We start from the raw sequence: 27626 nt of genomic DNA, 5'->3' as shown, positions 1-27626 counted from the left end.
TCAAGTATGGAGTCTATTGCACCGTTGACTATTAACAAAAGTATTGCACAAAGGTATTGCACAGTGAGGTGCAGAGGCACTACAGCTTAGTTGTTCCCCCCCTCCTTTGTCCTCTTGTTTCCCCTCCCTCTCCCCTCCAGAGAGGAGTTAAACAGTTTGATGGCGTGTGGGACAAAGGAGTTTTTAAGTCTGTTAGTTCTTGTCTTTGGGAGAAGCAACCTGTCACTGAACAGACTCTTCTGGTTGTTAATGGCCGTGTGCAGAGGATGCCCAGCATTGTTCATAATGTCCATCAGTTTCTTTAATGTCCTTTTCTCTGCCACTGTCACCAGAGTGTCCAGCTTCATGCCGACCACAGAGCTAGCCTTCCTGATCAGTTTCTCCAGCCTGCATGAGTCCTTCTTTGCTGTGCTGCTCCCCCAGCACACCACAGCATAGATAAGTACTCCAGCAACCACTGACTGGTAAAACATCCTCAGGATCTTCCTGCAGATGTTAAAAGACCTCAGCCTCCTGAGGAAGTACAGTCGGCTTTGGGCTTTTTTATACAGGTGCTCTGTGTTGCATGACCAGTCCAGTTTATTGTCCACCCACAGCCCGAGGTACTTATACTTGTTGACCACCTCCACCTCCTCCCCCTCTATCTGAACCGGCAGTGGACCTTCTCTGGACCTACCGAAGTCCACAACCAGTTCCTTAGTCTTTGAGGTGTTGAGTTGCAGGTGGTTTGTGTGACTCCATGCGACAAAGTTCCTCACCAGACTTCTGTACTCCTCTTCCTGATCATCCCAGATACACCCCATGATGGCTGTGTCGTCTGCAAACATCTGAATGTGGCATAATTCAGAGTTGTAGCAGAAGTCAGAGGTGTACAGGGTGAAGAGAAGAGGGGACAGCACAGTTCCCTGTGGTGCTCCTGTGCTGCTGACCACAGTGTCAGACGTGATGTCCTTCAGCCTGACGTACTGTGGTCTGTCGGTGAGGTAGTCGGAGATCCAAGCCACCAGGCAGGGGTCCACCTCCATCCTGTTCAGTTTTTCCTGAAGCATACAGGGCCGGATGGTATTAAAGGCACTGGAAAAGTCAAGAAACAGGATCCTGACCGTGCCTTTTCCCCCATGCAGGTGTGAGTGGGCTCTATGCAGGAGGTACAGGATGGCATCCTCCACTCCGACATCTGCCTTGTATTCAAACTGTAGTGGGTCCTGGGCATGTTGTACCTGTGGTCGGAGGAGGTTGAGGAAGAGCCACTCTAGAGTCTCCATAAGATGTGACGTCAGTGCCACCGGTCGGAAGTCATTCAGCTCATTGGGCCGGTTCCTTTTGGGGACCGGGACGATGCAGGATGTCTTCCATAGGGCGGGCACTCTCCCCAGTCGCAGACTGAGATTGAAGACTCGTTGTAGCGGCTCCCCAAGTTCAGCAGCACATACCTTTAGCATCCTAGGACACACCTTGTCTGGGCCTGCTGCCTTTCTGGGGCGAAGCTTCCTCAGTTGTCTCCTGACCTGATCCACTGTGACACTGGGAGATGTTTGGGAGGAGGGAGGGGGGGGGGGGGGGGGGGGGGAGATGTCTTGCTGCTGAGAGAGGGATTGGAGGAGGGGGGTGTCATAGTGTCAGGAAGGGGGGAAAGCGAGGGAGGTAGGAGAGTGGGGAGAGGACTCTGTAGTAAAGGTGAGGGTGAGGGTGGGGGGGTTGTGGGCTGGTCAAATCTGTTGAAGAAGTTGTTGAGTTCGTTTGCCTTCTCCACAGACACACACTGTGCTTTTCTTGGTGTTGTGGCCTGTGATGGTTTTCACACCATTCCAGACCTCCCTCATATTGTTCCTCTCCAACTTCTGCTCCACCTTCCTCCTGTAGGTGTCCTTTGCTTCCCTCAGGCAGCGTTTCACCTCCTGCTGTGCTGCTTTCATCTCCACCTTCACTTTGCTCCTGAAAGCCTTCTTCTTCATGTTGAGGACAGCTTTGACTTCCTGTGTTACCCACGGAAGTATTATTAGGATAACACCATGCCGTCTTAGCAGGGGCGACTGTGTCCACACAAAAGTTGAGGTAGTCTGTAAGACAGTGTGTCGCCCCCTCTATGTCCTCACCATGTGGGCTCAGAAGCACATCCCAGTCTGTGGTGTCATAGCGGTCTCTCAGAGCATCCTCCTTTTCTGGGGTCCATCTCCGGATGGAGCGCGTTGTGACAGGCTGCCTTTGGACGAGGTGTGTGTATTGTGGCTGTAGGTAAACCAGGTTGTGGTCTGACTTCCCTAGTGGGGGGAGGGGGGTGGCTCTGTATGCATTGCTCACATTAGCATACAGTAGGTCAATTGTCCTGTTGCTCCTTGTGGGACAATTCACAAACTGGTGAAAAGCAGCCAGAGTAGAGTCCAGTGTGGCATGATTAAAGTCTCCAGATATAATAATGAAAGCCTCTGGGTTTTGTGTCTGAAGTCTTGCTTTGACTGTGTGTATTTTCTCACAGGCAGCTGCTGCGTCGGCCCTCGGAGGGATGTAAACACACACACAGATCACATGACTGAACTCCTGAGGTAGATAATATGGCCGCAAGCTAACAGCTAGCAGCTTCAGGTCCGGGCGGCATACCGAAACTTTAACGGAGACGTGTCCAGGGTTACAGTATCTGTTGTTAACGTAGACAATGAGTCCCCCACCTCTGCTTTTTCCGCTGGCCTGCGTGTCCCTATCGGCTCTCACGGATGTGAAACCGCATAGGTCTACGTTAGCCTGTGGCGTTAGCTCGGTTAGCCACGTCTCCGTGAAGATAAACAAGCTACACTCACGGTAAGCTACACTCTGTAACGAGTTCACGTTGCCCATTATCACTGTCGGGATTGATGGTTTGAATCGCCTCCGGTGATCCGCTCTCCTCGCTCCAGCTTTGCAGCCTCTGTAGCTCCTCTTTATCTCAGCCGGGATGTTGTGTCGCATGCCGATCTGTCCCTTTGTTCTTAGTGCCAGCAGCTCCGCTCTCGAATAGATGAAGGAGCTGGTTCCAGAAGTTTTAAAAAGTGCATTAATTCAATTCAATTTTATTTATATAGCGCCAAATCACAACAAAAATCGCCTCAAGGCGCTTCATAGATACAGAGAAAAACCCAACAATCATATGACCCCCTATGAGCAAGCACTTTGGCGACAGTGGGAAGGAAAAACTCCCTTTTAACAGGAAGAAACCTCCGGCAGAACCAGGCTCAGGGAGGGGCGGTCATCTGCTGCGACCGTTTGGGGTGAGAGAAGGAAGACAGGATACAAGACATGCTGTGGAAGAGAGACAGAGGTTAATAACAAGTATGATTCAATGCAGAGAGGTCTGTTAATACATAGTGAGTGAGAAAGGTGACTGGAAAGGAAAAACTCAATGCATCATGGGAATCCCCCGGCAGCCTACGTCTATCCGGTTGTTCAGTGATGACGCGACGAATCTTACTTCCGGGTCTAAAGTAGTCTGCGTTTAATATGGCTTTTGTGTTGTTAACATGTTTAATGTTATGTATTTTCTTCTATTTGATCTCAAAAAGCTCCTAAAACAGTCAGTGATCACTGTTGACCTCCCTCGGCTTTTATTACCGCTAATCATTTATTTAAGCTCAGTTTTTAAAACCTTAGGATGTAACTACAGCCCAGCCCATGCAGCAGTATATGAATGACTAACCTCGTATTGTGGATGGATTATCTCAGTTGTTCTCCTGGCTGAAGTTTGGTCCTTTTACAGCATCCTGCCATGCGATTACATTTGTTCCTGACCACCGAGAACACTCACGTTAACTTTTATCGAGTGGAAAAAAAGTTAGCTTGTTTATATTATGCTAACATAGCTGTGTCGCTAGCGGTCACGTAGCACATCATTATATACCAGCTAGCCCAACTTCAGTAACCCTACAAACATCACTGCTGTTTAGTTTTCTGTCTTCATTTATGCTGGAAGTGATAGCAGAGCTGTACGTTTTAATTTGTTTCCAAAACCCCGCAGTCAGGACATGCTAGCGAGCTAACTTCCTGTTAACTTCTAACTCCGTTAAATGTCATAAATTCCGTTTTCATGGATGCCTGGATGTTAAACTCAATTGTTACACCTGGTAGAGCAGAACGCTGATCATTTTATTAAAGATGAAAGACTTTAGACAGTTTTTCAACTCTCAGTAATGCCATAGTGATCGTTTGATATATGGACCTGCAGCGGAGTTTAGACCCAGACACGGCTAGTGACGTCAGACTGAACAACCCGATTGCAGCATAACTAAGGGAGGAGCATTATCCATCTTGTATCACTATATCTAAGAGGTATAAGTAGAGTAACTAGAGGAAGGTGAAATAAAGTTTTAAAGCCTAGTCTAAAAAAAGTTAAAGTTAAGAAAAAGGTGCGGTGTTGCAGAGCTACTTGGAAAGGCTGCCGTCACTCCAGCGCCATCTTGTATATGTTGTATATAATTGTCTTATTCTAGCGATATTTCCAAGAAGGAAGAAGGCTCTCTTGGTAAATAACTTGCCAGCCTATTAAAGTCCTACATTTTGAGTTAAACTACACATGGAGGTGAATAATAGTTACTTTCTTCTTCTGACTAATGTTTTCTCCAAGCTGTTGGTCCTGGTTTAACTCAGACTTTCCTTTTCTTTCTTTTTTTTTCTCTTTAAGGTACATCATCTGTGGTTGCTGTGCATTCCACAACTCAACGAGCAATAAGGACTAAACCCCACGATGGCGTGCCCAACTCTGTTGGCCCTGACTGTAAGAACCCTTTCAAGGTGATGATGGCAGGCGGACAGCAGCAGCAGAGGCTGTATCCACCCCAGGAGTTGGGTGGAGCCCAGCAGCCAGAGCATTACCCTGGGTACCCCAGGCTGCAGAGGCTGGGCAGCGGGGAGCCAGGCCCTAAATCCCCTTACCGGTCCGGGTATGGAGGCATGTTGAGCCCACCTCCATCTGGTGCTAAGCTTTATGGAGATGGCTCGCAGTCTCCCAGTACAGAAACTCTGGGCAGCCCTGAGGGCTTTACAAGGACCAATCCTTGTGGGTTTCCAGGAGGCGGTAGCCCTGGCTCAGCCTCTATCCACGGAAACACTAGGACACCTCTTTCCCCGCCTAGTGTGATGCTTCACGGCTCCCCAGCGGGCCAGCCATCGTGTGCCATGACAGGAAGGACTAGCACGCCCCTCTCCCCAACGGCCACTGCCAAAAGCCCTGTCATTAACATGAACATGCCGCGGGGGAACTTCCCCCCTGGTATGGATATGCCCCGTGCAACATTTCACCATAAAACACAGCCCCCTGTGCACCCTGTACCGCCCCCTCCATCCATACCGCCATCCTGTGCCCTCCAGAAAAGGCAGTTAACGTCTGAAAAGGACCCCTTAGGCATCCTGGACCCCATCCCTAACAAGCCAGTCAGCCTGACTCCCACCAATGCCCCAACACCCTCCAACTTCCAGCCTAACATCCACTCTCAGGTACCAGTGATGAATGTAAACATACCCCCTCCCGCCATTGTTCCCTTGCCAAGCAACTTACCGTTACCCACAGTGAAGCCTGGGCCTGTGGGTCATGGTGGCCATGTTCAAAGGACTCAGCAGGGTGGTCCGGCTTCCTCCATGTCTCCCTCCCCCGTTACCTCACCTGTCCACATGGCTGGGCCTGCGCTTGGGAGAATAGAGGCCTCCCCTCATCGCTCGCGTTCATCCTCCACCTCCTCTGACCACGGTAACTTTGCGATGCCCTCGGGACATCAGGCCCCGTGTGGCACCATAAAGGTTCCTCCTCGTTCCCCTCGATCAGCTATGGGGTCTCCCAGGCCCGCCATGCCCTCCAGCCCCTCCACTAACAAAACCGATGCACTCCATCAGTACAAAGACTCCCAGCTGCTGCCCGGTATGGCAAATTCAATTGGCGCCCAGCAGCACGGCAATCCCATGTACTCTCCAACCTCTTCCTCCTCCTCGTCATCTTCTCTGGCCACGCCCAGTGCTTCCCAGAAGGGTCACCCGGGACTCCTGGGGATGCCCCTCAACCAGATCCTCAACCAACAGAATGCCGCTTCCTTCCCCGCCAGCAGCCTCCTGTCAGCCGCAGCCAAAGCACAGCTAGCAAATCAAAACAAACTCAGCGCTGCTGGCAACAGCACTACTGGCATGGCTGCTGGTGGTGTTGGTATGTCAGGCATGGGGGCAGGTGGCGGAGGTAATGGAGGGGGTGGAGGGCATCCTGGCCCCGTGAGTGGCCCTCGAGGCATGGAAGGACACAGCACTTTAAATCCCATGCTCCCGCCAAACTCCACCATGCTGCTCAACACTCCTGAGGGCCAGAGCGGCCGGGCAGCTCTCAGAGACAAGCTCATGGCCCAGCAGAGGGATCCCATGCGCAAACGAAAGCAATCATCCGGGAGCGGTGCCGTAAACCATGACAACAACATGGTGTATAGCATGCTCAGCAAGCCAGGCATAGGAGGACACCACATGCCGGGCCCCAGTGCCACTGAGCAGCTACGAAAAGTGGGACGACTCGGAAACCTTTACCCGAACACCTCCATGGCCCAGCTTCTTCAGTCCATGAGCAGCCACAGTTCTCACAACCTGGCAGGCAGTGGTCATCGTCCAGGTCTAAACCCCGGACCGGCATCCGGCGCTTCAGGAGTCGCACCGCTACACTACAACGACAATACCGGCATGGTCCCCGGTGGCACTCAGCAGAACCTCCTTGTCCAGCAGAGGCTGCGGGGTCCAGGGGAAACCCTGCAGCACTGCCAGAACATGGACACCTCTGGGGGCCACCTGGGCCCACGTCCAGGCCAGTTCCCGGACATGATGGCTCAGATGCAGGCATCCTCCATGAGTAACTGTGGGCCTATGGGGCCAGGCGGCACACTGGTGGGACCTGACGGCATAGCGCTGGGGCGCCCAAACACTAACCCCCCACCACTATCGCATCCTGGCCCCCACCCCTCACAGCTTCATAGCATGGGACGGACTAACATGGTGATTCCACATGGAGGTGGTGATGGAAGCTGTACCCAGAGCGTCTCCGAGACAGGTGAGATGAGATTAAACCTACTTCTAGCTGTATGACAGGTAGAAACAGGAGGAAGGTATGGAAAATGCTGAACATCAATAATCTTAATGTTTATTCAGGATTCATTACAACCTGTCACATTGTTCAAAACCTCCATCTAGGTAACACCATCTCTATCAAGGTATGATTTTATGCAATCTCAAACTATAAGGGAAGACGTTACTAGAGTGTCATTTACTGCCATGTATGTTGAATACTCTGGTGCTACGAAAGAAGTGAAATCTTTATCATTCAGAAGGGATGCATTTAATCTCCCATCGTGGCCTGTGTTCCAGAGAAGTACTAGTGGGGAATGGTCTGACAATGTGATTGGGATTAGGGCTGGGCAATATGAGGAAAATCTAATTTGATATTTCTTGGCTACATCACGATACACAATATATATCACGATATGGTTAAATAACCTCCAAAAAACAAATGTTATTTTAAACCACATAGTGCCTAAAATTGCACTGGTATACTCATTCAAATCAGCCATTCAATGTTTTTTTTTTTTTTTTTAAATTATCCGTTCGCAGCATGTGGGAGGGAGAAAAAAACCTTATAGTGAATTACATGCAGACAGCTTAATATTGCCATGGCAATTTATACTCGATGGTTACGATAAAGCCATTTTAACCATCGTGCGTAGAAAAACTTGCGATACATCAAGTATATTCAGTCCCTAATTGGGAGAATCTCAACATTTTTAATTCTATATATCTCTACTTGTGAGGTGAAAAATAAGTCTGTTCTAGTGTAGGAACAGTGCCTACTTGGGTAAAATGTGAAACTCCTTCTTTTAGGAAACTTAGACCTTCAGACATCCACCAGGCCTGCTTCTGTAGCTTAATATTCAAGCGTATTCTACTTACTAGGGGTGGGGGGAATCGATACTGTGTAGTATCGTGATATTTTGTTTGCTAATAATGTATCGATATAGGGACAGCAGAAATCGATATTTTGTTACAAAAAAGGTTTTTGTGGACTGGAACACGCTCTGACTTCAGAGCATGTTGATCCTTTTTCTGAGCAAGAATCCTGACATTCCTTCACTGTCCAAATGTGTTTAACTTTTTTTTTGGCAGCAATAAACATGACAGTTTACTTATTTTATTTAAGACATGTTTTATTTTAATTAAGTTTAAAACTTTTTTATTTAATGTAAAATTATATTTTGTTTTAACTCATTCACTGCCATTGACGTCTATAGCCGTCAATTGCAGTGAATGAGTCAATGGGTTTAACTCATTCACTGCCAATGGCTGGCAGTGAATGAGTTAATTTACTTTCAAATTCTTCAGTTCCTGAATGGGCTGCATAGTTTTCATAAATTGCATAGTTCAGAATAGCTATAATTGTACCAGATGGTTGCATTCAGTTAAGTTGGACTAGACTGTAATACAAACCGTTCAGTTTGTCAACAATAAAACTGACTGAAATGAGAGAAAGACTGAGTGTGAGACTTTGATATTAGATAAAATGAATATTGATAAAGTTTACCTTTATGTACAGAATCTGAATATCGCAAAATATTTTAAAAAATTGCAATAATATCGTATCGTGCGTTAAGTATTGTGATAATATCGTATCGTGGGATGTATGGTGATTCCCACCTCTACTACTTACCTGTGATAAGGGAGCCCTAGAGGTTGGTTACCAGTCTAATGATTCAGACATCACACAATGAAAATCTTCCCTCATCAGCAACAGGCCTGAGCTATAGCTGATATTCATTTTAAATACATGTTTGACAGAGCCTAGGTCATCCTCACTGGGAGCATATATGTTGACAAGGCATACCTCCCATTCGTCAATTAATCTGTTCAATAAAATGTTATCTTCCCTCAGAGTTTCTGTAAAATTAACTTGTCTGTGGATGAGTATAGCTACACCTATTTTTCTTCCTGATTAAGGTAAGAAAAAACACACTTTTTCTGCCCAGGACGTTTTTTTCAGGTGTGTTTCCTGCAGTGGTGCTATAGAGACCCTTAACATTATAACTTAAAACTTTTAATCCATCCATTGTCTATAGATAAAATAATATTCTTTTTGGAGAAGAGGATTGGGGTAGGAGGGTGAGCCTCGAAAGATGCACTGCTGACTGGGCTGGGAGTTCCATGACTTTCAAAAGTGGAGGTAAAGGGGATCTATAGGCTAATTTCAAAGGGAAAGTACATTCTCTGGGAGTTCGGTATGTACCTTTGGGTTGAGTCACGAAGAGAGATTTATAAAAATGGTGGAAATTTAAAAAAAGAAAAAAAGGCAAACACGGTCTTGTGATTCTAGTGGACCTGCTAGCTTTAGCTGTGTACTTGTATTTTTGCAGTTTTTCTGCTTTCATGTTTAGCAGTTCTTGTTTTTAAAGACACAATGAGTAACCACCCAGGACTGTCGGTACACGTAAGTAACCACTTATTTATGAAGTTTTTGTAGATTGTCCACTGTTTTCGATGTTAGAGGAACTGCTTGTGTACATGCAGGAGCGTGAACCTCTTGTCCAGGGATATGCAGTTTACGGGTTGTTGTTCTGCCTTTACACAGTTTGGGCATTTCTCGGAGGGAGAAAGGCAGAATCACCATCATTTTTCTGACACTGTGCTTTGTGCCGAATTGCCTGGTGGCTCTGTAAATAGCTTTGCAACCGCATATAAAAAAAATGAAATAAAATAAGAAAGAGTTTTGTGGAAGCATGATTACTCAAGAAGGACCTTCTTGAGTAATTGTAAACTTAGAGCTCAGGTGTGTGCTATGAAGGTCACAGGAATGTGAGATTACCGGCTGTGTTTTTGGAGAAAAATAATGGTGAAATGCTTAAAATTTTAGATGTATGTTGGTGAAATTGCCAAGATTTGGGAGAACCGTTTTCCAAGCGATCTATTTAAGGAAAAATGTGCCTAATAACACAGATAGAAACAGAATAACCTCTGTTTACATCCCTTACTCCCCTCCCTGCGATAATCTCGATTAAGATGTGGTTTCTATGGTTATGAGCGAGCTAAAACCGAGGGATTTAGGTGATAGGCCCTGAGCTTAGACCGTCAGGTTCCTCCAGTATCTCCGAGCTAATGAGCGGGAGCCCCCTCATCCTTTGGAAGGCCGGGCTAATTGTCAGTCAGCCAGTGTTTCCCTTTGTTTTATTTGTATGCTAGCATCAGTCAATGGTGTAAGGAGATGGAAATGGGATCTGCATCACGCTTTAAGGGAAGCAACCCAGATAGGGCGCTCTAAAGAGCTTCTCCCAGCAAGCCGGTCGCTATAGTAACGATAGACCCTGAATGGAGACCAGAGTGAAGCCTTTGATGAGGGTTTAGGCCTGTGTGTGTGTCTGTTGCTGCTTGTGTATTACAGTGTGTGTATGTGCATCTGTTTATTTGTGTGTGTATGAGTGATTGTATGTTTTTGAAACTGCTGAAAGAACCTACATCTTGTATTTTTAATTTTTTTTATTTCCCCCTCCTCTTTCCTGCCTGCTGAGGGGACTGGACTTCGAGTTTATGTATTCATTGTGTGTCCATGTGTCCTCGTATGGTTTATAATGGCAATATCACCAAGGGCTGCTGCAGGCCACCTGTTCTTATCACCAGGTGCCCTGTTGGTCTGATTTTTTTTTTTCCCCCTTCCCAAAGTCAACTCATTGAAATTCAGGCGGTCTTCTGTAGGCCATGAGATAGGGATGGGAGGAGAAGCATATGTTTAAATGAGATTAATTATAGCCTGAGGTTTGGTTTCAAGTATTCAGAGTCAAAAGTACTGTTTAATTCTTCTTTTAAGTACTTAAAATAAGAATTTTAAAAAAGAATGACAAGTCATCCAATCTGACCTCCTCAGAATCTGATGGATTTTTTGTTCAGTTATTTTTTAGTATATTTAATGTAAATTTTTACTTTCACATTAGGAAAGGATGCGTACTAGGAAGGATATACTATACTAGGTTGAAATGTGGCTCATTTTAATTATTCTTTCCTGCATACAGGATATTCACATGGAAACACTGAGGCTTTGTTAAACTACAGCAAAATTAATTTTCCACTTAGTTTCAGCATGATTATTTCTATATCCTGCCCTGAGAATTAGATTCATACTGGAGGAATCACAGATACAAGATGAGCCTGATATTTAAATGTAGGGCAAAAAGAAGACCTTTCACATGCTACAACTTGCTTTGACTAGACAAGTATCCTACATGGGGTGATATGAGCCTTGGAGTTTGGCTAAAATTCACTTTTTTAAGTTTCTCCATTCAGTTATCATGAAACTGATCCTGTATTCAAGGGTGTGAACTGCTTGTGTCTGTTTCTTTGCCTTGTAGACATTGAACTGGAACTATTTTGGCTGTTTGAACTATGATATGGGGATATTTTAAGCAAGAGTTCTTCAGATCTTCTATTTATGAGAAGCGGCCAATTAAGACAAAGTTCAGGGCTTTACACACTGGCCACGTGAAATCTGTGCAAATAATTTGTGTGTTCAGAATATATTTTGGAGTTGCCTATTGTTAATAAAGCCCTTCATACGGACCACAGAACGTAATTGTGTCACAACAAACAAAAGAGTTCAGATTTCTTTAAAAAGGGGGGGTGGGGTAAAAGGGGAGTTATTCCTTCCCACTGTTGCCAAATGCTTGCTCATAAGGGGTTGTCTAATTGTTAGGGTTCTCTCTAGTATTGTAGAGTCTGTACCTTACAGTAATAATTGCCATATCACAGCTGTTGTTGTGATATGTTGTGGCTCCATTTTCTTAAGCACTCCATTGAAGCAGTCTTTTAATGCAGACACTAAACACCTTTCTGTTGAAATATTTCAGTTTCACAGTATTGAGGAACATTTTAGCTATGTGGATAAACAGAATGACTCCACCAAGGATCAGTGTAACAATAGAGATTATTTTGAGCTGTGACTCATGTAAAGCTACTCTAACAGAGTCCAAAAATAAAAATGTGCAGCGAAAAATGAGCGTAAAGGTGATGTTTTGGTGAAAAATTGTAGGAAAATCTCCCAGTTCATGCAAGCTTTGCTCCGACTGTCAGAAGATGAAACCAATCCTGCAAGCTGTTTGGAAACAGAGGACTATATTCCACATTATAATTGAACCAGCATGTAGGCAGGTCTGACTCAACACCATATGGAGTACAACACTGCAGAAGAGGAGAAGCAGCCTGTTGCCTCCACCTGTTGCTTGTTACGTCTGTTTTCTATTAGTTGAGATTATGTTGCCACGTTTTACTGTTTTTCTACTAATTTCCACTGAATAAGTTCATTTGGTTTCCTGGATGGTCTGCTGTTGTTAACCTGCTCAGGGTGCAGAAGATAGCCTCAAGTGCCCTTTGTGCCATCTGCTTTATAATGCCTCACGATGCATCTACAGCTGTGTTTCCCACACTAGATCAGAACTAAAAATATTCTGTGATGCTTGTGAACCTTTAATCAAAATCTTGGTCATCACATGAGCCCCTCAAGTTGCCCCATGTTGCAGAGCGAGTGCTTCCAGTTTGCAAGGCCAGTCATTATTGGGCTTTAACACACCAGCCAATCAGGGTTGTAGTTGATCATTTTCTTTTTTGTGTGTGTAAAAAGCACAGGGAGTTTAGCTGGATTTTAGCTGAATGTATATCAGTACATTTGACAGGGAATTTCTTGTTCTGCTCAGTAGATGCCTGCTGTATAATTACTGCAAGAGAAGTTCAGCATTAATGTTTTTAGTGATCGTTAAAGGTTTTCTGAATGCTTCATTTTGTTTTTTAATGTCAGAGAAGAGGGTTAAACAACATGAAATTAAGCGTTATGCAACTCATATTAGACTATTATAAACATTTTTTGAATGATAGTTGAGCATACTTACAGTGCTATGAAAATTTCCCAATTTCTTAGTTATTGCATTTTTTTTACACTTAGTCCTTAGCCCTGTAACAGACTGGCGACTTGTCCATGTTGTCCCCTGCCTCTTGCACTGTGGTAGTTAAATATAGGCTCCTGGTTTTCTGTGACCCTGAATTGAAGGAGTGACAGGAGATGGTTGTGCCACAACTGGCAGTTGTCTTTGCAGAATTGTTTTAATTTAGCCACTTTGGGTGGTTTTGAAACACGAACAGCCTTTAAGTCCAGGCTTTGACTAGGCCACTCCAGAACCATTTGTGGGTTGTTGTTGTTGTTGTTGGTTTTTTTGCCATTTAGAGGTGGACTAGCTGGTGTGGTTTGGATCATTGTTCTGCTGCACAGCCCAAGTTCGCTTTAGCTTCAGGACAATAACTGATGGTCAGACATTATTATAGGACTGGGCAATATATCGACTTTTTAAATATATCGATATATTTTTAAATGAGATGTGACAATATTGTTTATCGTTCTACGCAACGTTACTCTGCCTCACCTCTCGCCTTCACTAACACAACTCCCCTCCCCCATCGCTTCACCTGCAGGCAACAACAAGATGGACACGGCAGCTATCAAAGAGGAGGTGGTCAGTAAAAAGAAAACATTTGGAGATTACTATTTTAGTGCTGGTATCGTTAATCTCGTTAAAATGACATTAACGCCGTAACTGAATTAACACGGCTAATCTCCGTTAACGAGTTACAGCAGATCGCCCCGTGCGTGGGGCTGCATGGCGTCAATGCGTTAGTGCGGTTAGCTTGTTAACGCGTTGACGCCGTGCAGCCCCACGCACAGGTCCCACGATCCGTCCTCGGGACTTCCAGGTTATGCCACCATGTTTGACTGTTGGTGTGATATTCTTTTTATGAAATACTGTGGTAGTTTTATGTCAGATGCAAACCTTCCAAAAATGTCAGCTTTTGTCTTGTCAGTCCACAGAATACTTTCCCCAAAATCTTGGGGATCATCCAGATGTTTTTTGGCAAATGTGAGATGAGCCTTTATGATCTTTTTTGGTGAACTCTCCCATGGATGCCATTTTTGCCCAGTGTCTTTCTTGTTGACTTGACTCATGAACTCTGACCCTAACTGTGGCAAGTGAGGCCTGCAGTTCTTTGGATGTTGTTATGGGTTTTTTGTGACCTCCTTGGCTATGTCCATATGTATATGGGTTTGTTTTTTTTTAAATAGGGATTTCTCAGAGTGTGTTTTGAAAAATATCTCAAAAGCTGTGAAAAGTGTGCCAAATCATCAGGTAGTGATATAACAGTAACCGTGAAGAAATGATGGCTGATTAAAAGCCACAGCGCACAGCCTTTTATCATAAAGGGACATAAAAAACGCACACCTTTGTCCACATGTAAATGCAGAAATGCAGTTTTCTGAAATCTTCACCCTGTCAGGAGTTTTACAAAAGCTCCATTGTCAGTATGCATGAAACAGGCTATGTTTACAAAAAATACTCATGTACATGTGGCTGTAGCAAAGGAGGTCACAAAAGAACTGAAAAGAACATAGAAAGAACTGCAGGCCTATGGGCAGAGTTCATGATTCACCCCTGGATGAGTCTTCGATGCACTCTTGGAGTACTTTCGGTAGGTTGGCCACTCCTGGGAAGGCTCGCCACTCTTCCAAGTTTTCTCCATTTTGTGGGTAACGGCTCTCACCGTAATTCACTGGATGTCAATTACTTTGTTTCTCGGCTACTTCTTTACATTGTGTTGGCTAGGAAAACTGAACTTGGAAAAGAACGAGTTAATAAGGTTAATTCATGATAGAACAAAAGGGTCAATTACCTTTTCCCTTAGGGCCACGTAGGTTTGGGTAGCATTTCTCCCTTAATAAATGAAATCATCATATAAAATTTGCTTTTCTGTATTTTTGTCTAATACTAAAAATAGTTTGATTATCTTAAATTTGCACAGTAAGAAATGAATAAGGATTGGGGCATTTTTACAGTTTTTACAGCACTGTAGATGAAGTTATGTTTTGACCACATGCTGAACAAATACACTTTTAGCTTTCAGCTAAAGTCTCATTTATGAATTTTGGCCTTGGAGTTCTCCTGTTGGCAGCGTTACCATTTGGACATTTAGGGGAAATATTCAGTAAATGTTGGTGGGTGGGAGCAGGCTAAATAGTGTTTTTGTCACTGAATGGTGGATGTTACTGTCTGAAGAGCCCTGAAACGCTTTGAAAGTGGCCTAGTCATTGGCGTCTTAGCTTTAGCCTCTGACCATCTGTTTCTATACAGCGTGCAAGCTTTGAACACCCCCCCCCCCCCCCCCCCCTTTTCTCCTGCCATCAACAAATACTCCAAAGTTCATTGTAAACCCCTCCCGGTCTCTCTCCCCCCCCCCTTCAACCCAGCTGACCACCGCCCCCATCCCCCAGCAGGCTAAAATCACACCACCCGACCCTCGTAACCCCCCCACCCCCCACCCCCACCCATCCACCACAACTCCCCTACCACCAGCACCACCTCCAAACAAGCTTCCTGGCAGCGGACAGCACCACCAATCATCACTCTGTTGCCCCAGCAACAGCCGTCACTATATCATAGCAGTAGCGGAGAGGACGTGGGGAGGAAGAGGGGGGATGGCCGAGTCGTGGCTCTCAGCATTAAAGAGAGAGTGAGAGAGAGGGGAAGAAAGAAAAGAGGAGGAAAAAAATGGAGAACACACAGCTGCCCTTCAGCTACGTCACATCGCACCAGCTGCTCCAGTCGCTGCTCTCACTCACTCACACACACACACACACACACACACACACACACACACACACACACACACACACACACACACACACACACACACACACACGTCAGGCTGCTGAGATCCTGTATGCGCTCCGGCTTTGTCTACATAACATTGCTGCTGGGCTTTCTCTTCATTCATTGATACATCTGTGGCCTCCGTGTATTTTCCTCATGTTCTGTCCTTGGATGCTTCGCTAACAAGTCTGGCTGTACCGTGCATCTGGCAGCGGGTCCATCTGTTAGCTTTGGGAGCAACAGATTGCTAATGTGGAACTTTGTTTCTTTGATTGTAGAAGCCACGGTCGGGGGACACTTTCTAAGCAACTCATTTTCTAGGTTTAAAATCCACCGAACTGAGAGGTTTATTACACAGATGAACACAAGGGCACAAGAGATTTAAAAAAAAACATGCTACAGCTGCTGAGATTTTTAATTATATTTATGATTTTTATTTATACGGCTCTGTTGTTAACAGAGTTACAGAGTGCGTCATTGAATGAAGTTAAAGTATTATGGTGACGTTCCAGAAATACAACTGAAGATAAGGCAGAATAACAAAATATTAGACAGGATTTAAAACACACTACTTTAAGCCTTTTGATAAAATAACATAATATGATGCCATTTAAATGAGAAGGTTGTATTCTGGTTTGATTGGGCAGACTGGTCCACTAATTGGGAGCACTAATGGCAAATTATCTTTGTTTGCTAGCTGAGTTGCTTTCACCAATTTTAGCCCTAGATATACCTTTTATTTAATATTCTCTGTTTCCTGTTTGTGATCTCACCACTCAGTGAGTAGTTGGCGAGTGTTTGCAGGCAAGTTGGCATCTTACCTGAAAACTAGGATTAGCAGGTGAACCTAAATTGCCCAAGGGTGTGAATGTTTGTTCCCTGTGTTGGCCAGGATAGTTTCCAGCTCCCTGCTGTATAAAAGCTGTATAAGCGTTTAAGAAAATGGATGGATGGGTTCTAAAGTAGGAATGTACTCATCTAGTCCAATCCCGACTCAGAGCTGGATTCAGTATAAGGTGGGTTGGCTTCCTAGAGTGCTCAGGTGTAGCAGAGGGTCCGCTTTTCTGTGTGGTCAGGTGAGACGGTATTGCTGAAAAACTCTGACAGCTGTGATGTTGTCACTTGTCCGGTGCTCATTGGAAAAGCTGTTGTTGCACTTTTACGGTAACGAAATGTGTTGACACTGACGTCAGTAGGATTTCACTTATCAGCTCCCCTCTGCAAGTGAGTTTGTGTGCATGTGTGAGGAGGTGGACACACAGCGAGAGCAAGTAAAGGTGAGAGCAGCATGCAGTCACCTGATGATTTTCAAGCAGCATGTTGCGCTATCTGCAAATTAGAGACAGTCAACACTGCACTACAGTGCGCCTTAGCACGTGCTCTTTTATTTGAGTTTAAAGAATTATAAGAGGAATGAGTGCCAGTCTGCGGCTGTCTGCTTATTAAATTCAGGTTTTAGATCAGCACTTACAAAAAAAGGTATCAGGTATAAGAAATGAAAAGTTCTTGCAGCGTTTGAATGCAAAATTGTTATTAATTTATTAATAATTTGTTATTGATTATTGCACTGTAGAGGCTGGTGAGGAACAACATTTCGTTTCAGCTGTGGATTTCTGTAAATACCATGTGAAATGACAATAAATCCTACAAACTTATATTAACTTAACTGAAAAATGAGAAAAAAAATAGGAAAGCAATCTCCTTATGTCCACAAGAAATAGATGGCCATTTGACGATTGTGTTATCTTATTGGTTAAAACAGGTACTGATTTGCAGTTACAGAAAAATGTTAAAAATTTGGTGATTCCCACCTCTACGAAATACAGTGAAGGCTCCAAACACTGGACCCTTTGGTAGTCTGGCTGGGGGCCACAGGTCCTTTGTTTGACATCCTTGATGTAGGCCATCCATTCTTATTGATGAATGCAGTGAATATTGTGGATTGTTTTAAAAAATGTAACTAGAATTACACTTCAGCATGCTTTATCATATGTTTTACCAAAAATATAAAATATTGCTTAGTTCCTTAGTCGTGAAGTATCAGTGCTGTCTGTATTAAAATACACACCATGTCTGATGGTTCGAGCTCACCGGCCTCTCCCTGTTGTTTTGCAGGAAACCCCTCGTCACTTGGATGTGGAATGGGCGCTCTACAGCCACATGTCAACGCCGGTGGAGGTCAGATGTACCCGCAGCAGGTCCATCAGGGCATGCAGCAAGCAGTGGTATCTCATCCTGCCTACCAGGGGCAGCAGCACTTCTCCGACAACCCGCCCTACGCTGACAGCAACAACGCCAACTCCGGCTCCATGGCCTGCCTCTACCAGAACTACCAGGTGGAGCAATGAGTCATGTTTTGATCTGTGTAGTATTTCAGATGTTTTAGATGACATTTCTAATCACAATGGCCCCTCTCTGTATCCACAGCAGGGGATGCTGCCACACCCACAATTTGGGGAGGAGCAGCAGCCCCAAGGTGAGGGACTTCCAGCGGGTACGCCTAGCTCTGACAGAGCCCCCGGCGGAGGGCCAGAATCTGTGGACGCCATCTACAGAGCTGTTGTGGACGCAGCCAGCAAAGGCGTGCATGTAACCATCACCACGACAGTGAGCGGGACAACGCAGGCGAGTCCAGTGCACGCCCTCAGTGCCATGAGTGCCTTCACTGCCTCCATAAGGGAACCTGTCAACCTCCCCCAGGCAGTCAGCGCAGTCCTGCATGGGCACCAGGAAGGGGAGACCATACCCCAGCAAGCCAGAGTGCGGCAGGTGAGGCCTGGGCGGGGTCAGAAGAACATGGATCCAGGGAAGAGCACTCCGGATGGCCCTGAAGCCAATGATTACTTCCGTTCTCCTGGACGCGGGACTCCCAGGGGGCAGTGGGACGGGGAGACTCATCATGGGGGAGGCTTTGACAGTCAGAACAACAACAACGCCTGGGGTGGTGAGGAGTTCCTGGAGTGCTCGACCCAAGTAAGGAGTAGTCCCTGCATGGAGAGACCTGCCAGTCTGGCCCCTGCGCCACCCTGCCCCACCGATGGGTCCAACGACCACAGCCTGGTGATGGCCCACGATAAGGCCTACCTCGATGATAGCTTCCGGTTCAACAACTGCGGTCGGGCACCAGCTAACTACAAGGAACGTCTGGAGCAGACGGTGGAACGTTGCGCCCATCTCAACGGCACCACGCCCCACTTCAACACCCGGGGCTACGGAGAAGTCCTGGGCCCTCCACGGCAGGATGACGACCAGTCACCCAGCTCCTCCACGAGCCTGGAGGGCCCTCTGGCTACAGCCAAAGACTACAGCCACTACAACGGCCACTTCAATGGAATGGCGCCCAGCCCTTCGGACACGAAGAGCCTGAGCAGTGAGGAGGACCTCCGGCAGCCAGACTCGCCCTCGTCGGAGCTGCTCCACTACCGGTCCAGGACCTTCAACATGGGAGAGCTGGTCTGGGGCCAGCTGAAGGGCTTCCCGCCGTGGCCTGCAAAGCTGGCCGGGGATGAGCAAGTGCACAGCGCTGCCATGCAGCTGCGGGAGCAGGCCAAGGTGAGGGGCCGGGGTAGTCTGTCACCACCTGTCACCATTTTGCCAGCCAGCGCCTCAGCCTGAGGAGGCTATGAGCAGCAATCCCAGTATTAAAAGTTTCAGCGAGTCTTGGATTACAATGAATTATCTTCCAATTAAAGGGAGTTGCTTGCCAATAAGTCGAGAATAACTCGTATTTGACTGTAACTTTCAAATATTGCAGCTTTGAAAAGTCAGAAGGAAATAGAGCTTTTTAAATTTCTGTCCAGCGGCCATCGAGGCAGATGGACTCCAAATTACTCCAAAAACACATCCACGGCTTTACCTGCCAAATCAGAAGTGCAGAACAGAGCATGTCCGACAAACGGTGACTGCCAAATTATCCGCTAGACGCGCCGAAGTGATAAACCGGAGTTCAAATTGAGCATCAGTTCCTGGTGCTTGGTGGGAAATTTTCAGTCTGGTGCTGAATGTGCTCAAATTGATTCCACTTTTCTTTGTGCAGGTAGAGCCAGAGAAGCTGAAAACACTAACTCATGACTTGGAGGCATTCGACCGCGCCGCCAAAAGAGGCCTAAAGTAAGTAACCTCACCCAGCACACTGGTGCTTCATTAATAATATAAACCCACCTTTGCTGTAGTTTGAGCTGAGCGAGGCCTTTTCGTGCTTCCTCTGATGATCTTTATCCAAAGTGGCATTGACACCTAGTGGTTAAAGATGGTGTCCTGCAGCAAAGGAGAGGCAAACATTTGTTTAAGTGAAACAATAAAACTTTAAACGCTTTGGGGCAAAAATAGACCATTAACCCTGAAGTGACTGAACTAAAATGACAGAGGTAGAGTCGGAATACTTTATTCAGTGGCTCTGTTTCCACAAACTACACATGTACAGCTTCTTTTTTCCAGGGTAGATATTAAAAACTGTTCTAGTCTTTTATTTCAATAATCCAAAATTAAAGCTTTAAAGGTCTGTTTAAGTGACCTATGTGTTACAGCACACTCGTATCATTTTAACACCCAAATATGGACACATTGGAGGTTCTGTAATCCTCCGAACAACAAATAATGATGGAAGTCATCACAGTGTATACTATAAACTTGTGTCAAAATATTAGAAGAGTGTAAAATTACAAAAAGATCAAATAGTATATAAAATCATATACTTCCCTGTAACTTCTAAATTATCTTTCCTGCACTGCTTATTCTTTTGGCTGCTCCCGTCAGGGAATCATCTGCCTCTATCGGACCCTAACGCTAGCTTCCTCCTCTGATGCCACCCCTCTGAATGTCCTCCTTCACTACATCCATGAACCGCTTGGCACCATCTCCAAACCATATATCATAGCAGGTCTCACTCCTGTATTACAACAGTGGGACATTTTCAGTTAAAGAGCTATGAGAAGTTCATTAGAAGCATAAATAAACACGTTGGTCACATGGAGTTGAACCAGCTGCTTCTCCGGTCAGTTTCCTCATCCTGTAGATGGATTCAAGTGTAATAATTATTTTTTAAGCTACCTTTTTGTTGTAGTTTATAATTGTAAAGTTTTCTTCTGCCTAAAAGTAAATAATATAAATATTGTCTGACAGACCGGGGAAACTGAATAATCACTTGGAAGCTGCTATCCACGAGGCCATGAGCGAGCTAGACAAGATGTCGGGCACAGTGAGTATTTGCGCTTTTCCTCTCTTCTCATGCACTGCTGTTTCCCCCGCATTCACCACCACACCGTTTCCTGTGTGTGTGCCATCAGATCCCGTCGAGGGATCGTCAGGTGAAGCTCCCCAAGCCGAAGAGGAGGAAGATATCCAGATAACATTGAATGTGTTGGCCCAAGAACGTCCTCAGAGCCTTTCGGAGACTTTGTCCGTTCAGCCTTGATGCGATCTGAGCTCTCTAACAGGTGCTACACGTGGACTTTCAGTGGTACATCGTTGTTCCATGATATCAACTTGACTTAATGACTGACCACAGAAGGTGCTGGAAATTCCAATCACCACGACAGTTTATAGACTGTAGGAAAAAACATGAATACAGAAAAACATCAAAAACGGTTGCAATTTGTCTACAGCTCACTGAATTAACTATTTTTTTCTAGTATAAGATAGTAAAATAAACAAAAAAAGCTACAAGCATTACCTTACATATTTAAGAAAAATAGACAGTCCAAATATTTCTGATACATTTTCAATATGTATATAGATAATCCTGAAATTTCATGCTATTAAGAATTGTATGTAAATATTGTACAATGTCATGTACAACCGTACCTAATGCACATTTTATCTTTTATTGTACAAAACAAAGCAGAAGTGTACCAATGTCTTGGTTTCTATTCAGAAATGCGGTCGCATATGGCCGCATGCATAGGATAAATAAGAATACAGCCTAAAGCTTTTATATGATGAACTGTAAGATGTGCTGTTTTCTTTTTTCTTTCTTTTTCTTTTCTTTGTTGTTTTATTTTTGTAAGGGAACAGCGATGAAACTGACATGAGCTCACCATAACAGTAGTCACTCCAGCTAAGTGTTCATTTGTAATGGGGAGAAAAAACAGTTCAAAAAACACAGAATGAACTTTACCAGCAGAAAGTGTTCAGTGTCCCACCTCACCCACACCCTGTATCCCTACCCTCCCACACACCCACACCCTGTATCCCTGTCCACCCACAGCCTGTATCCCTCCCACCGAGACCCCAGCCGGCTCCACCAGTCACCACGTTACTTGGTCTGGTTCTGGGTTTTTCAGGTGTTGTAATTTATGAACAAAAACTTTTTTTGAGTGTTTTCAGAAGGAAAAATCCACTCACAGACACTTAATTTTCCAAAACCTCCACAATGATTGTTTTTAGAAGAGGTTCATTCATTTAAAGTAAAAATGATGGGGGGGAAAAGTCCTAAACATGGGTTGTCCAGCTTCTGAAACGGCAAGACTTTTTTTTATGTTGTTGTAAATTAAATGCTATTAATTAATGTTGGACTTCAGAAGTTGAGCTCTTTCTGCCAGCGTGCTTACATGCACTGTAGTTAACTCCGCTGACGTTACATCTGCTGGCTGTGCAGAGTTTTTAACTGGAACAAGTGTACATTGCAAAACAAGTTTTAGCCCATTTTAGGCTACTGAAATGATGAATTGATGGATATTGGTGGTCTTGGTGCATCTCTGAAAAACATCCCTGATTTAATGATTTCAGTGGTTTGGGGCTGAGGTTTTTTGTGGTTTCTGAGTTGCGGCACAGAATAACGGAATGAGGAACCAGTTTTGAGGCTGCGTAGCGTCGGGTAGCAAGTGAGTTGGGGTTGTTTCAGTGGCAGGAGATTAATTTTGAACAGAATTTCAAGGGGTGCATGAGTGAAGTGTCTGGATTTCTTAGGTAGCCCATCCCAAATTTAATATCATGAGCAGTTCCAACATTGGGGTTGGCCATTTCTGGTTGCCTTTGGACCGTTGGTCTTTGGTTAGCATTTATAGATTTGGCACCAGATAATATGACCCTGAGCTATCTTGTCTTGTCTTAGATGCCTTTAGCTTACCTTTAAACAGCTTTGAGAACCCCACATAGGGTTGCATTACACAGTGACACAGTAGCTTGGGGTAGTATCAGTGAACACAATTTCCAATAGCAGCCCAGCCCATAATCTCTGATGTCAGTGGTTCCAGCTTTGTGACTGGCAATTTTGCAGTGCTGTTGGGAGTGGCAGTCTTTATTTTGTAAAAATCTATGGAATAGGCGTCAGATTTGGCGTCAGCTTGATGGATGTAGCGCAGCCACTTCTGCCTTGTTGTGTCTTGAGGACCAGCCCGCATTTTGACAGTTTTAAAACAAATGTAATACAGTATTAGGTTGTACAAGTTTAAGTAACTTCTTACAGTAGCTTCTCCCACCAGTGGGTCCAAATTTGAGACCGGCATTTTGTTTTAGTGTTTGTTTTCTGTTGGGGGGGCGGCATGCTAATGCCTTGCTAATGCCAATGTTTTTGGGATCTATACAAGTTGTTTTTTGAGGGGCATGCATCTGTAATACACTGTAAAACAAGAGGTAGTAGATACTGGGGGTTGAACAAGGGTTGGGGAAAGTTCTCTGGAACTACAATCATAATGGAAAGAATCTGTGTGCTGTCTGTTTGAAATCACTGTGCATTTCATGTAGTCCCAGACATCTGCCGCTCCAGGTTTGGGACCAGTATTTTGTGTTGCAAATGCATAGAGCTGGTCTAGATTGGGCACTAGCACCTACTAATTGGGAAATATGTATCAGTGGTCTAATTAAGACTTTTTCTTCTATGTCCTCTTTTATGAGGTTTTGGTTGACATTATTTTAAATCTGCAGATGGCATAGCTGGATGCTCTGTTGGCATAGGGTTAACTTCATGTCACTCGAGTGCTTACATGTAAAATGGCTTTTTTCAGGAGAAATCTTTTGCTCCCTGATTACTGAAACCATAAAAGTCCATCGCTACATGCATATAAACACACTGTGAGATGTTTAGAGACTCATCCTGGTCCATTTTCAGTATGATGAGTAAAATAAGCCCTGCTCTTAGATTTGAAAGCTTTAACTCTCATTGTTGGAAGTCAAAAAACCATAAACCACTACATCTGAAAATGCAGACAATTTCAGTTTGCTTTGTGTTGTAACCACAAACTTTGGCCAGTTATTAACATGGGTGGATTTTTCCTTCAGCAACAAGAATCACAGGCTGCATCGAACGATCATGTCATTGATTGTCGCGATCATATTCACATGCTTGTTTGTACAGTGACTGTTTTTATTTTTGTTCTCCACGTGTTTTTACCCACAGCTTTCAGTAGAGTAACTGACCTCCGAGGCATCTGAAGCAACACTAACTGGGCTTTCCAGAGCAGTGAAAGCGCTTTTATTTTATTTTGGTTTTCCATTTTAGAGGCCTTGTTGTTTGTTTTTCATATTGATGTAAATTATTTATGTACAGTACTCCATATTTATTTTAAGCTTTACAAATATGCTAGATGGCAATAATACTACCAAGAGTTGAGAACTCAAGCCTTATATGTGTATATGTATGTTTTCTTTCCTTTTTTAACAAGTGAATTGATCATGTATTCAGAGTCCATTACAAACAAAAAGGTCATATTCTGTCTTATTTAAGAAGTGAACGTTACAGATAAGTCTTTTTAATTACAGTGAGGTTTTCTAGTCTTCATGTTTTTACTTGTTACAGATTGTGTCATGGTAGAGAAAAAGAGCATCTTATTTATGAATATGCACATCTGATGTTGGTAATAAATGCAGTTTGAACACTACAAGTTATCAGTGTTTGAAGCTGAGAAGAAGAATCATCATTCGATCGGTCTGACAGTATTGGAAATGGATCAAAACCACCGGCAATCTCTACGGAATAACCAAGTGCAATATTACCAATCGATGGCAAAGATCAACACTGCGAAACACTGCATCTCTCATTGTTTGGACTCTTCTGTGTTGCCTGTTTTGCTTTTCTTTCTTTCTTTTTTTCTTAATAGTCATCTTTTCTGATGCTCTAACCTGAGAGCAATGAAGTAGAAATTGATGTGTAGCTTTATTTTTACACGCCAGCCACAACCGTTAACCCAATTAGCCTCAAAGTTTGAACTAAAATACTGTTACTTGAACTTTATACGCAAGAACTCTAACAAATAAAAAGTTAAAACCAAATAATACACTACTGAAAGAACAGATTCCCCTTTGTCAGCCTCTAAAACAAGGGGTGCACCATTATTGGCCAAATATCCATACGGACACTGGTATCGGCCAAATATCTGCATCTTTGGTAGATTTACAGATATTAGAGGCCAATATTTTGCAGCAAGAACTAAAAAGACCTTTTAAACAAATTAGTTATTTTACCTGACATCAAGGGTGAAATTTTGTGCAACAAAAACTGAAAAAAATATAGATATATAATTGCCCTTTGAAACATCCATTTCTGTGCTTTCCAAATGAAAACACTACTATGACTACATATCCATAACAAATGGAGCCTTTAAGTCAAATCAAATTCCTGCATTTTTAAGTCAAGTTGTACTGTATTTTCCAATGAGATGTCTCTCTACCTTATTGTGTTTTTGTGCACACTGAAAAAAACTGAGAATGTTTTTTTGTTTTTGTTTTTTTTTTTAAAAAAGCTAATTTTTTTTTCTTTGTTTTTCTCTTTTGTTTACTGTTAAAAATATCAGTATCAAACGCGAACACAAGGCATTGTTGTTACCTTCACAGCGGCAACAACATAAGCAATACCTGTGAAGAATGTGTTTAAAAACACGTCCCCGTTATTTTCAGCGTGCACCCTTTTGAGAGTCGAGGTTTTGTTATTTTGTCTTACTGTAAACCTTCGGAGGAGATGTCCTCCGGCCGTTTTCCAAAATGTGACGTTCGCTGTGGAGAACATGTGAGCTGTTTCGGTAAAGTTCATTCTGCCTCGTCTCCCCCTTCTCTCCACCTCTTTTTAAAAAAACAAAACAAAACAAATTATGTTTTCTTTTTTGGTTTTTGTGCAATGACATGCAGGTTCCTGCACTTGTGACCGGAACCCCATGTGTTACGGATCTGTTATTGGTTTCTTGTAATTCGTGGTCAAGAGTTCAAAGCATTTTTTGTGTTTGAGGTGGTCCGTGCGGTCTATTTTACCCTCCTGTCTCCTTCCACCTGTGATTGTGTGAGGTGTGAGTGTGAGTTTTATTTTTTCCAGTGTTTGTTTCTGCTCTTTAAATCTCCCATCCTTTCGTTGTCAGTATTTTGTTTCTTCAACTTGTAATTAAGTATATATTTTCTCACTAATATATACTTTACAAAAAATAGACCTGCGTGAAGTATGATGTGCACTTGATTGCTCTTTTTATTTTTCTTTATTTGCATTAATGTGGGCTAGGGATAGTTTGTCAGAGTCCATTATTTTGAGATTGTTTGGACTTTTTTTAATGGTTTGATGTACGCAGCATTTTTTTTGTAAATATTGTGAAACATTACAGGTCATGCAGTGATGTAACATTTTGAAAAATGTTGCACAGATGTTTAAGATATTAAAAACATGGTCACTCTTACTTGAATTATCTGATTTGTTGTGCATTTTTATGCCTTTTTGTGGAGGCCGGGTGCTTTTCCCCCCCCAGGTTTGTTATTAAATATTTCTAAGAGGAAATTAATGAGAAAGTTTGGAGTAAAACCACGAGTCTAGTTTAAAGCTTGTTGTACACTGGCCTCTAGTGGAAAAGCAGGAAAGCACACTTATATGCAGGGTTTTTAACATTAATATTAAATATTACTCTTTAAATATCTGCTGTTTGTCACTCTTCAAATCGCCCCCAAATTTACCTGAAACCACACACACAAAAAGCCCTTTTGCTTGAAAAACATCCAGCTACTAGACCTACTCAGCAGCCCTAGACCTCCTTTTTTATTAAATGTGGATTAAATGCTTATGTTTTTCAAAGTAGTCACAGAACATTTAGTCACATTTTTCACGTGGGGAATACTACATAAAGTTTAAATATAATCAAAAGCTTCAGAGCAGTTCTTAAGAAGGAAGTGAATATTAGCTTTTACTAACTTGGACACTGTTCAAATTTTATTTCACAACAAAACAGTGACTTTAATGTAATTTAATTGTGTTTCTATTACTTATTTTGGTGCAGTGTGAATGGAGCAAAAGCGCTTAAACTTGAGAAAATACTGTTAAAAGTAAAAAGAAAATCTATTTCCTCCTCAACATTTTCCAAAGCCATGTTTGGGGTCTGCCAGGCTGATTCAGACCCCCCGACCTTATGTTTGATTCCCCTACTTTATTCTATAGCTATATTAACATAGAAAGGATTAAAGTATTTATTTTAAGATATACAATTATTCTTTAAGTAATGATTAGCAATAGCTATTTAGTCAGATATGGTTGCTTGCTTAAATTTGAACCTGTGTGAAGCCTATTTAAAGCTATTGTGAAGCTTTACCTATGACTAGCTTGTACATTTGTCAAATTATTTACTAGTTAATTGGAAAAAATCTTTAACATATATATAAAAAACATATTTTTACAGTTCAAGAAAAAAAAGTTGATTACCTTTTATTCTATATTCATATTAGCTTATAAAGTATCAACATATATTTATTAAAAATGTAAAGTTGAGGTAATGATTATCTAGCTAGGTAGGAAAGGTTGCTTTCTCAAGTCTGATTTTTATCATCTGTGTAAGGCTAATGTTAGCTAAACTGGGATTACTTTAGATGCTTGTTGAACCGACACCGGCCAGTTGGGAAAGAAATTACTATTTTTTTTAAATAAGTTCTTTTTAGAGGACCAAATTGTTGGTTTACCTTTATTCTACATCTATATTAGCTTATAAAGGATTAATATTTATACAGTTAGCGTAAGGCCCTCCTTTC

The 27626-nt window shown here is 43.4% G+C and overlaps 1 protein-coding gene across 1 annotated transcript in view; it reads left to right on the top strand.

Annotated features, from left to right (window-relative positions):
- The window catches only part of mbd5 (methyl-CpG binding domain protein 5), a 56220-nt gene extending 29921 nt beyond the window's left edge, over positions 1 to 26299 (top strand). Inside the window, exons 5-10 of the mRNA XM_080877062.1 lie at positions 4649 to 7036; positions 17817 to 18037; positions 18129 to 19253; positions 19738 to 19811; positions 20823 to 20898; positions 20987 to 26299. Of these exons, the coding sequence (XP_080733188.1) occupies positions 4649 to 7036; positions 17817 to 18037; positions 18129 to 19253; positions 19738 to 19811; positions 20823 to 20898; positions 20987 to 21049 (3947 nt within the window). The 3' untranslated portion in view covers positions 21050 to 26299. The remainder of the gene's footprint in view (positions 1 to 4648; positions 7037 to 17816; positions 18038 to 18128; positions 19254 to 19737; positions 19812 to 20822; positions 20899 to 20986) is intronic.
- Positions 26300 to 27626: the final 1327 nt, after the last annotated feature.

The sequence above is a fragment of the Rhamphochromis sp. 'chilingali' genome, assembly GCF_963969265.1.
Source record: "Rhamphochromis sp. 'chilingali' genome assembly, chromosome: 3".
In the NCBI taxonomy this organism is placed as follows: domain Eukaryota; kingdom Metazoa; phylum Chordata; class Actinopteri; order Cichliformes; family Cichlidae; genus Rhamphochromis; species Rhamphochromis sp. 'chilingali'.
This window is presented reverse-complemented; position numbering and strand designations above follow the sequence as displayed.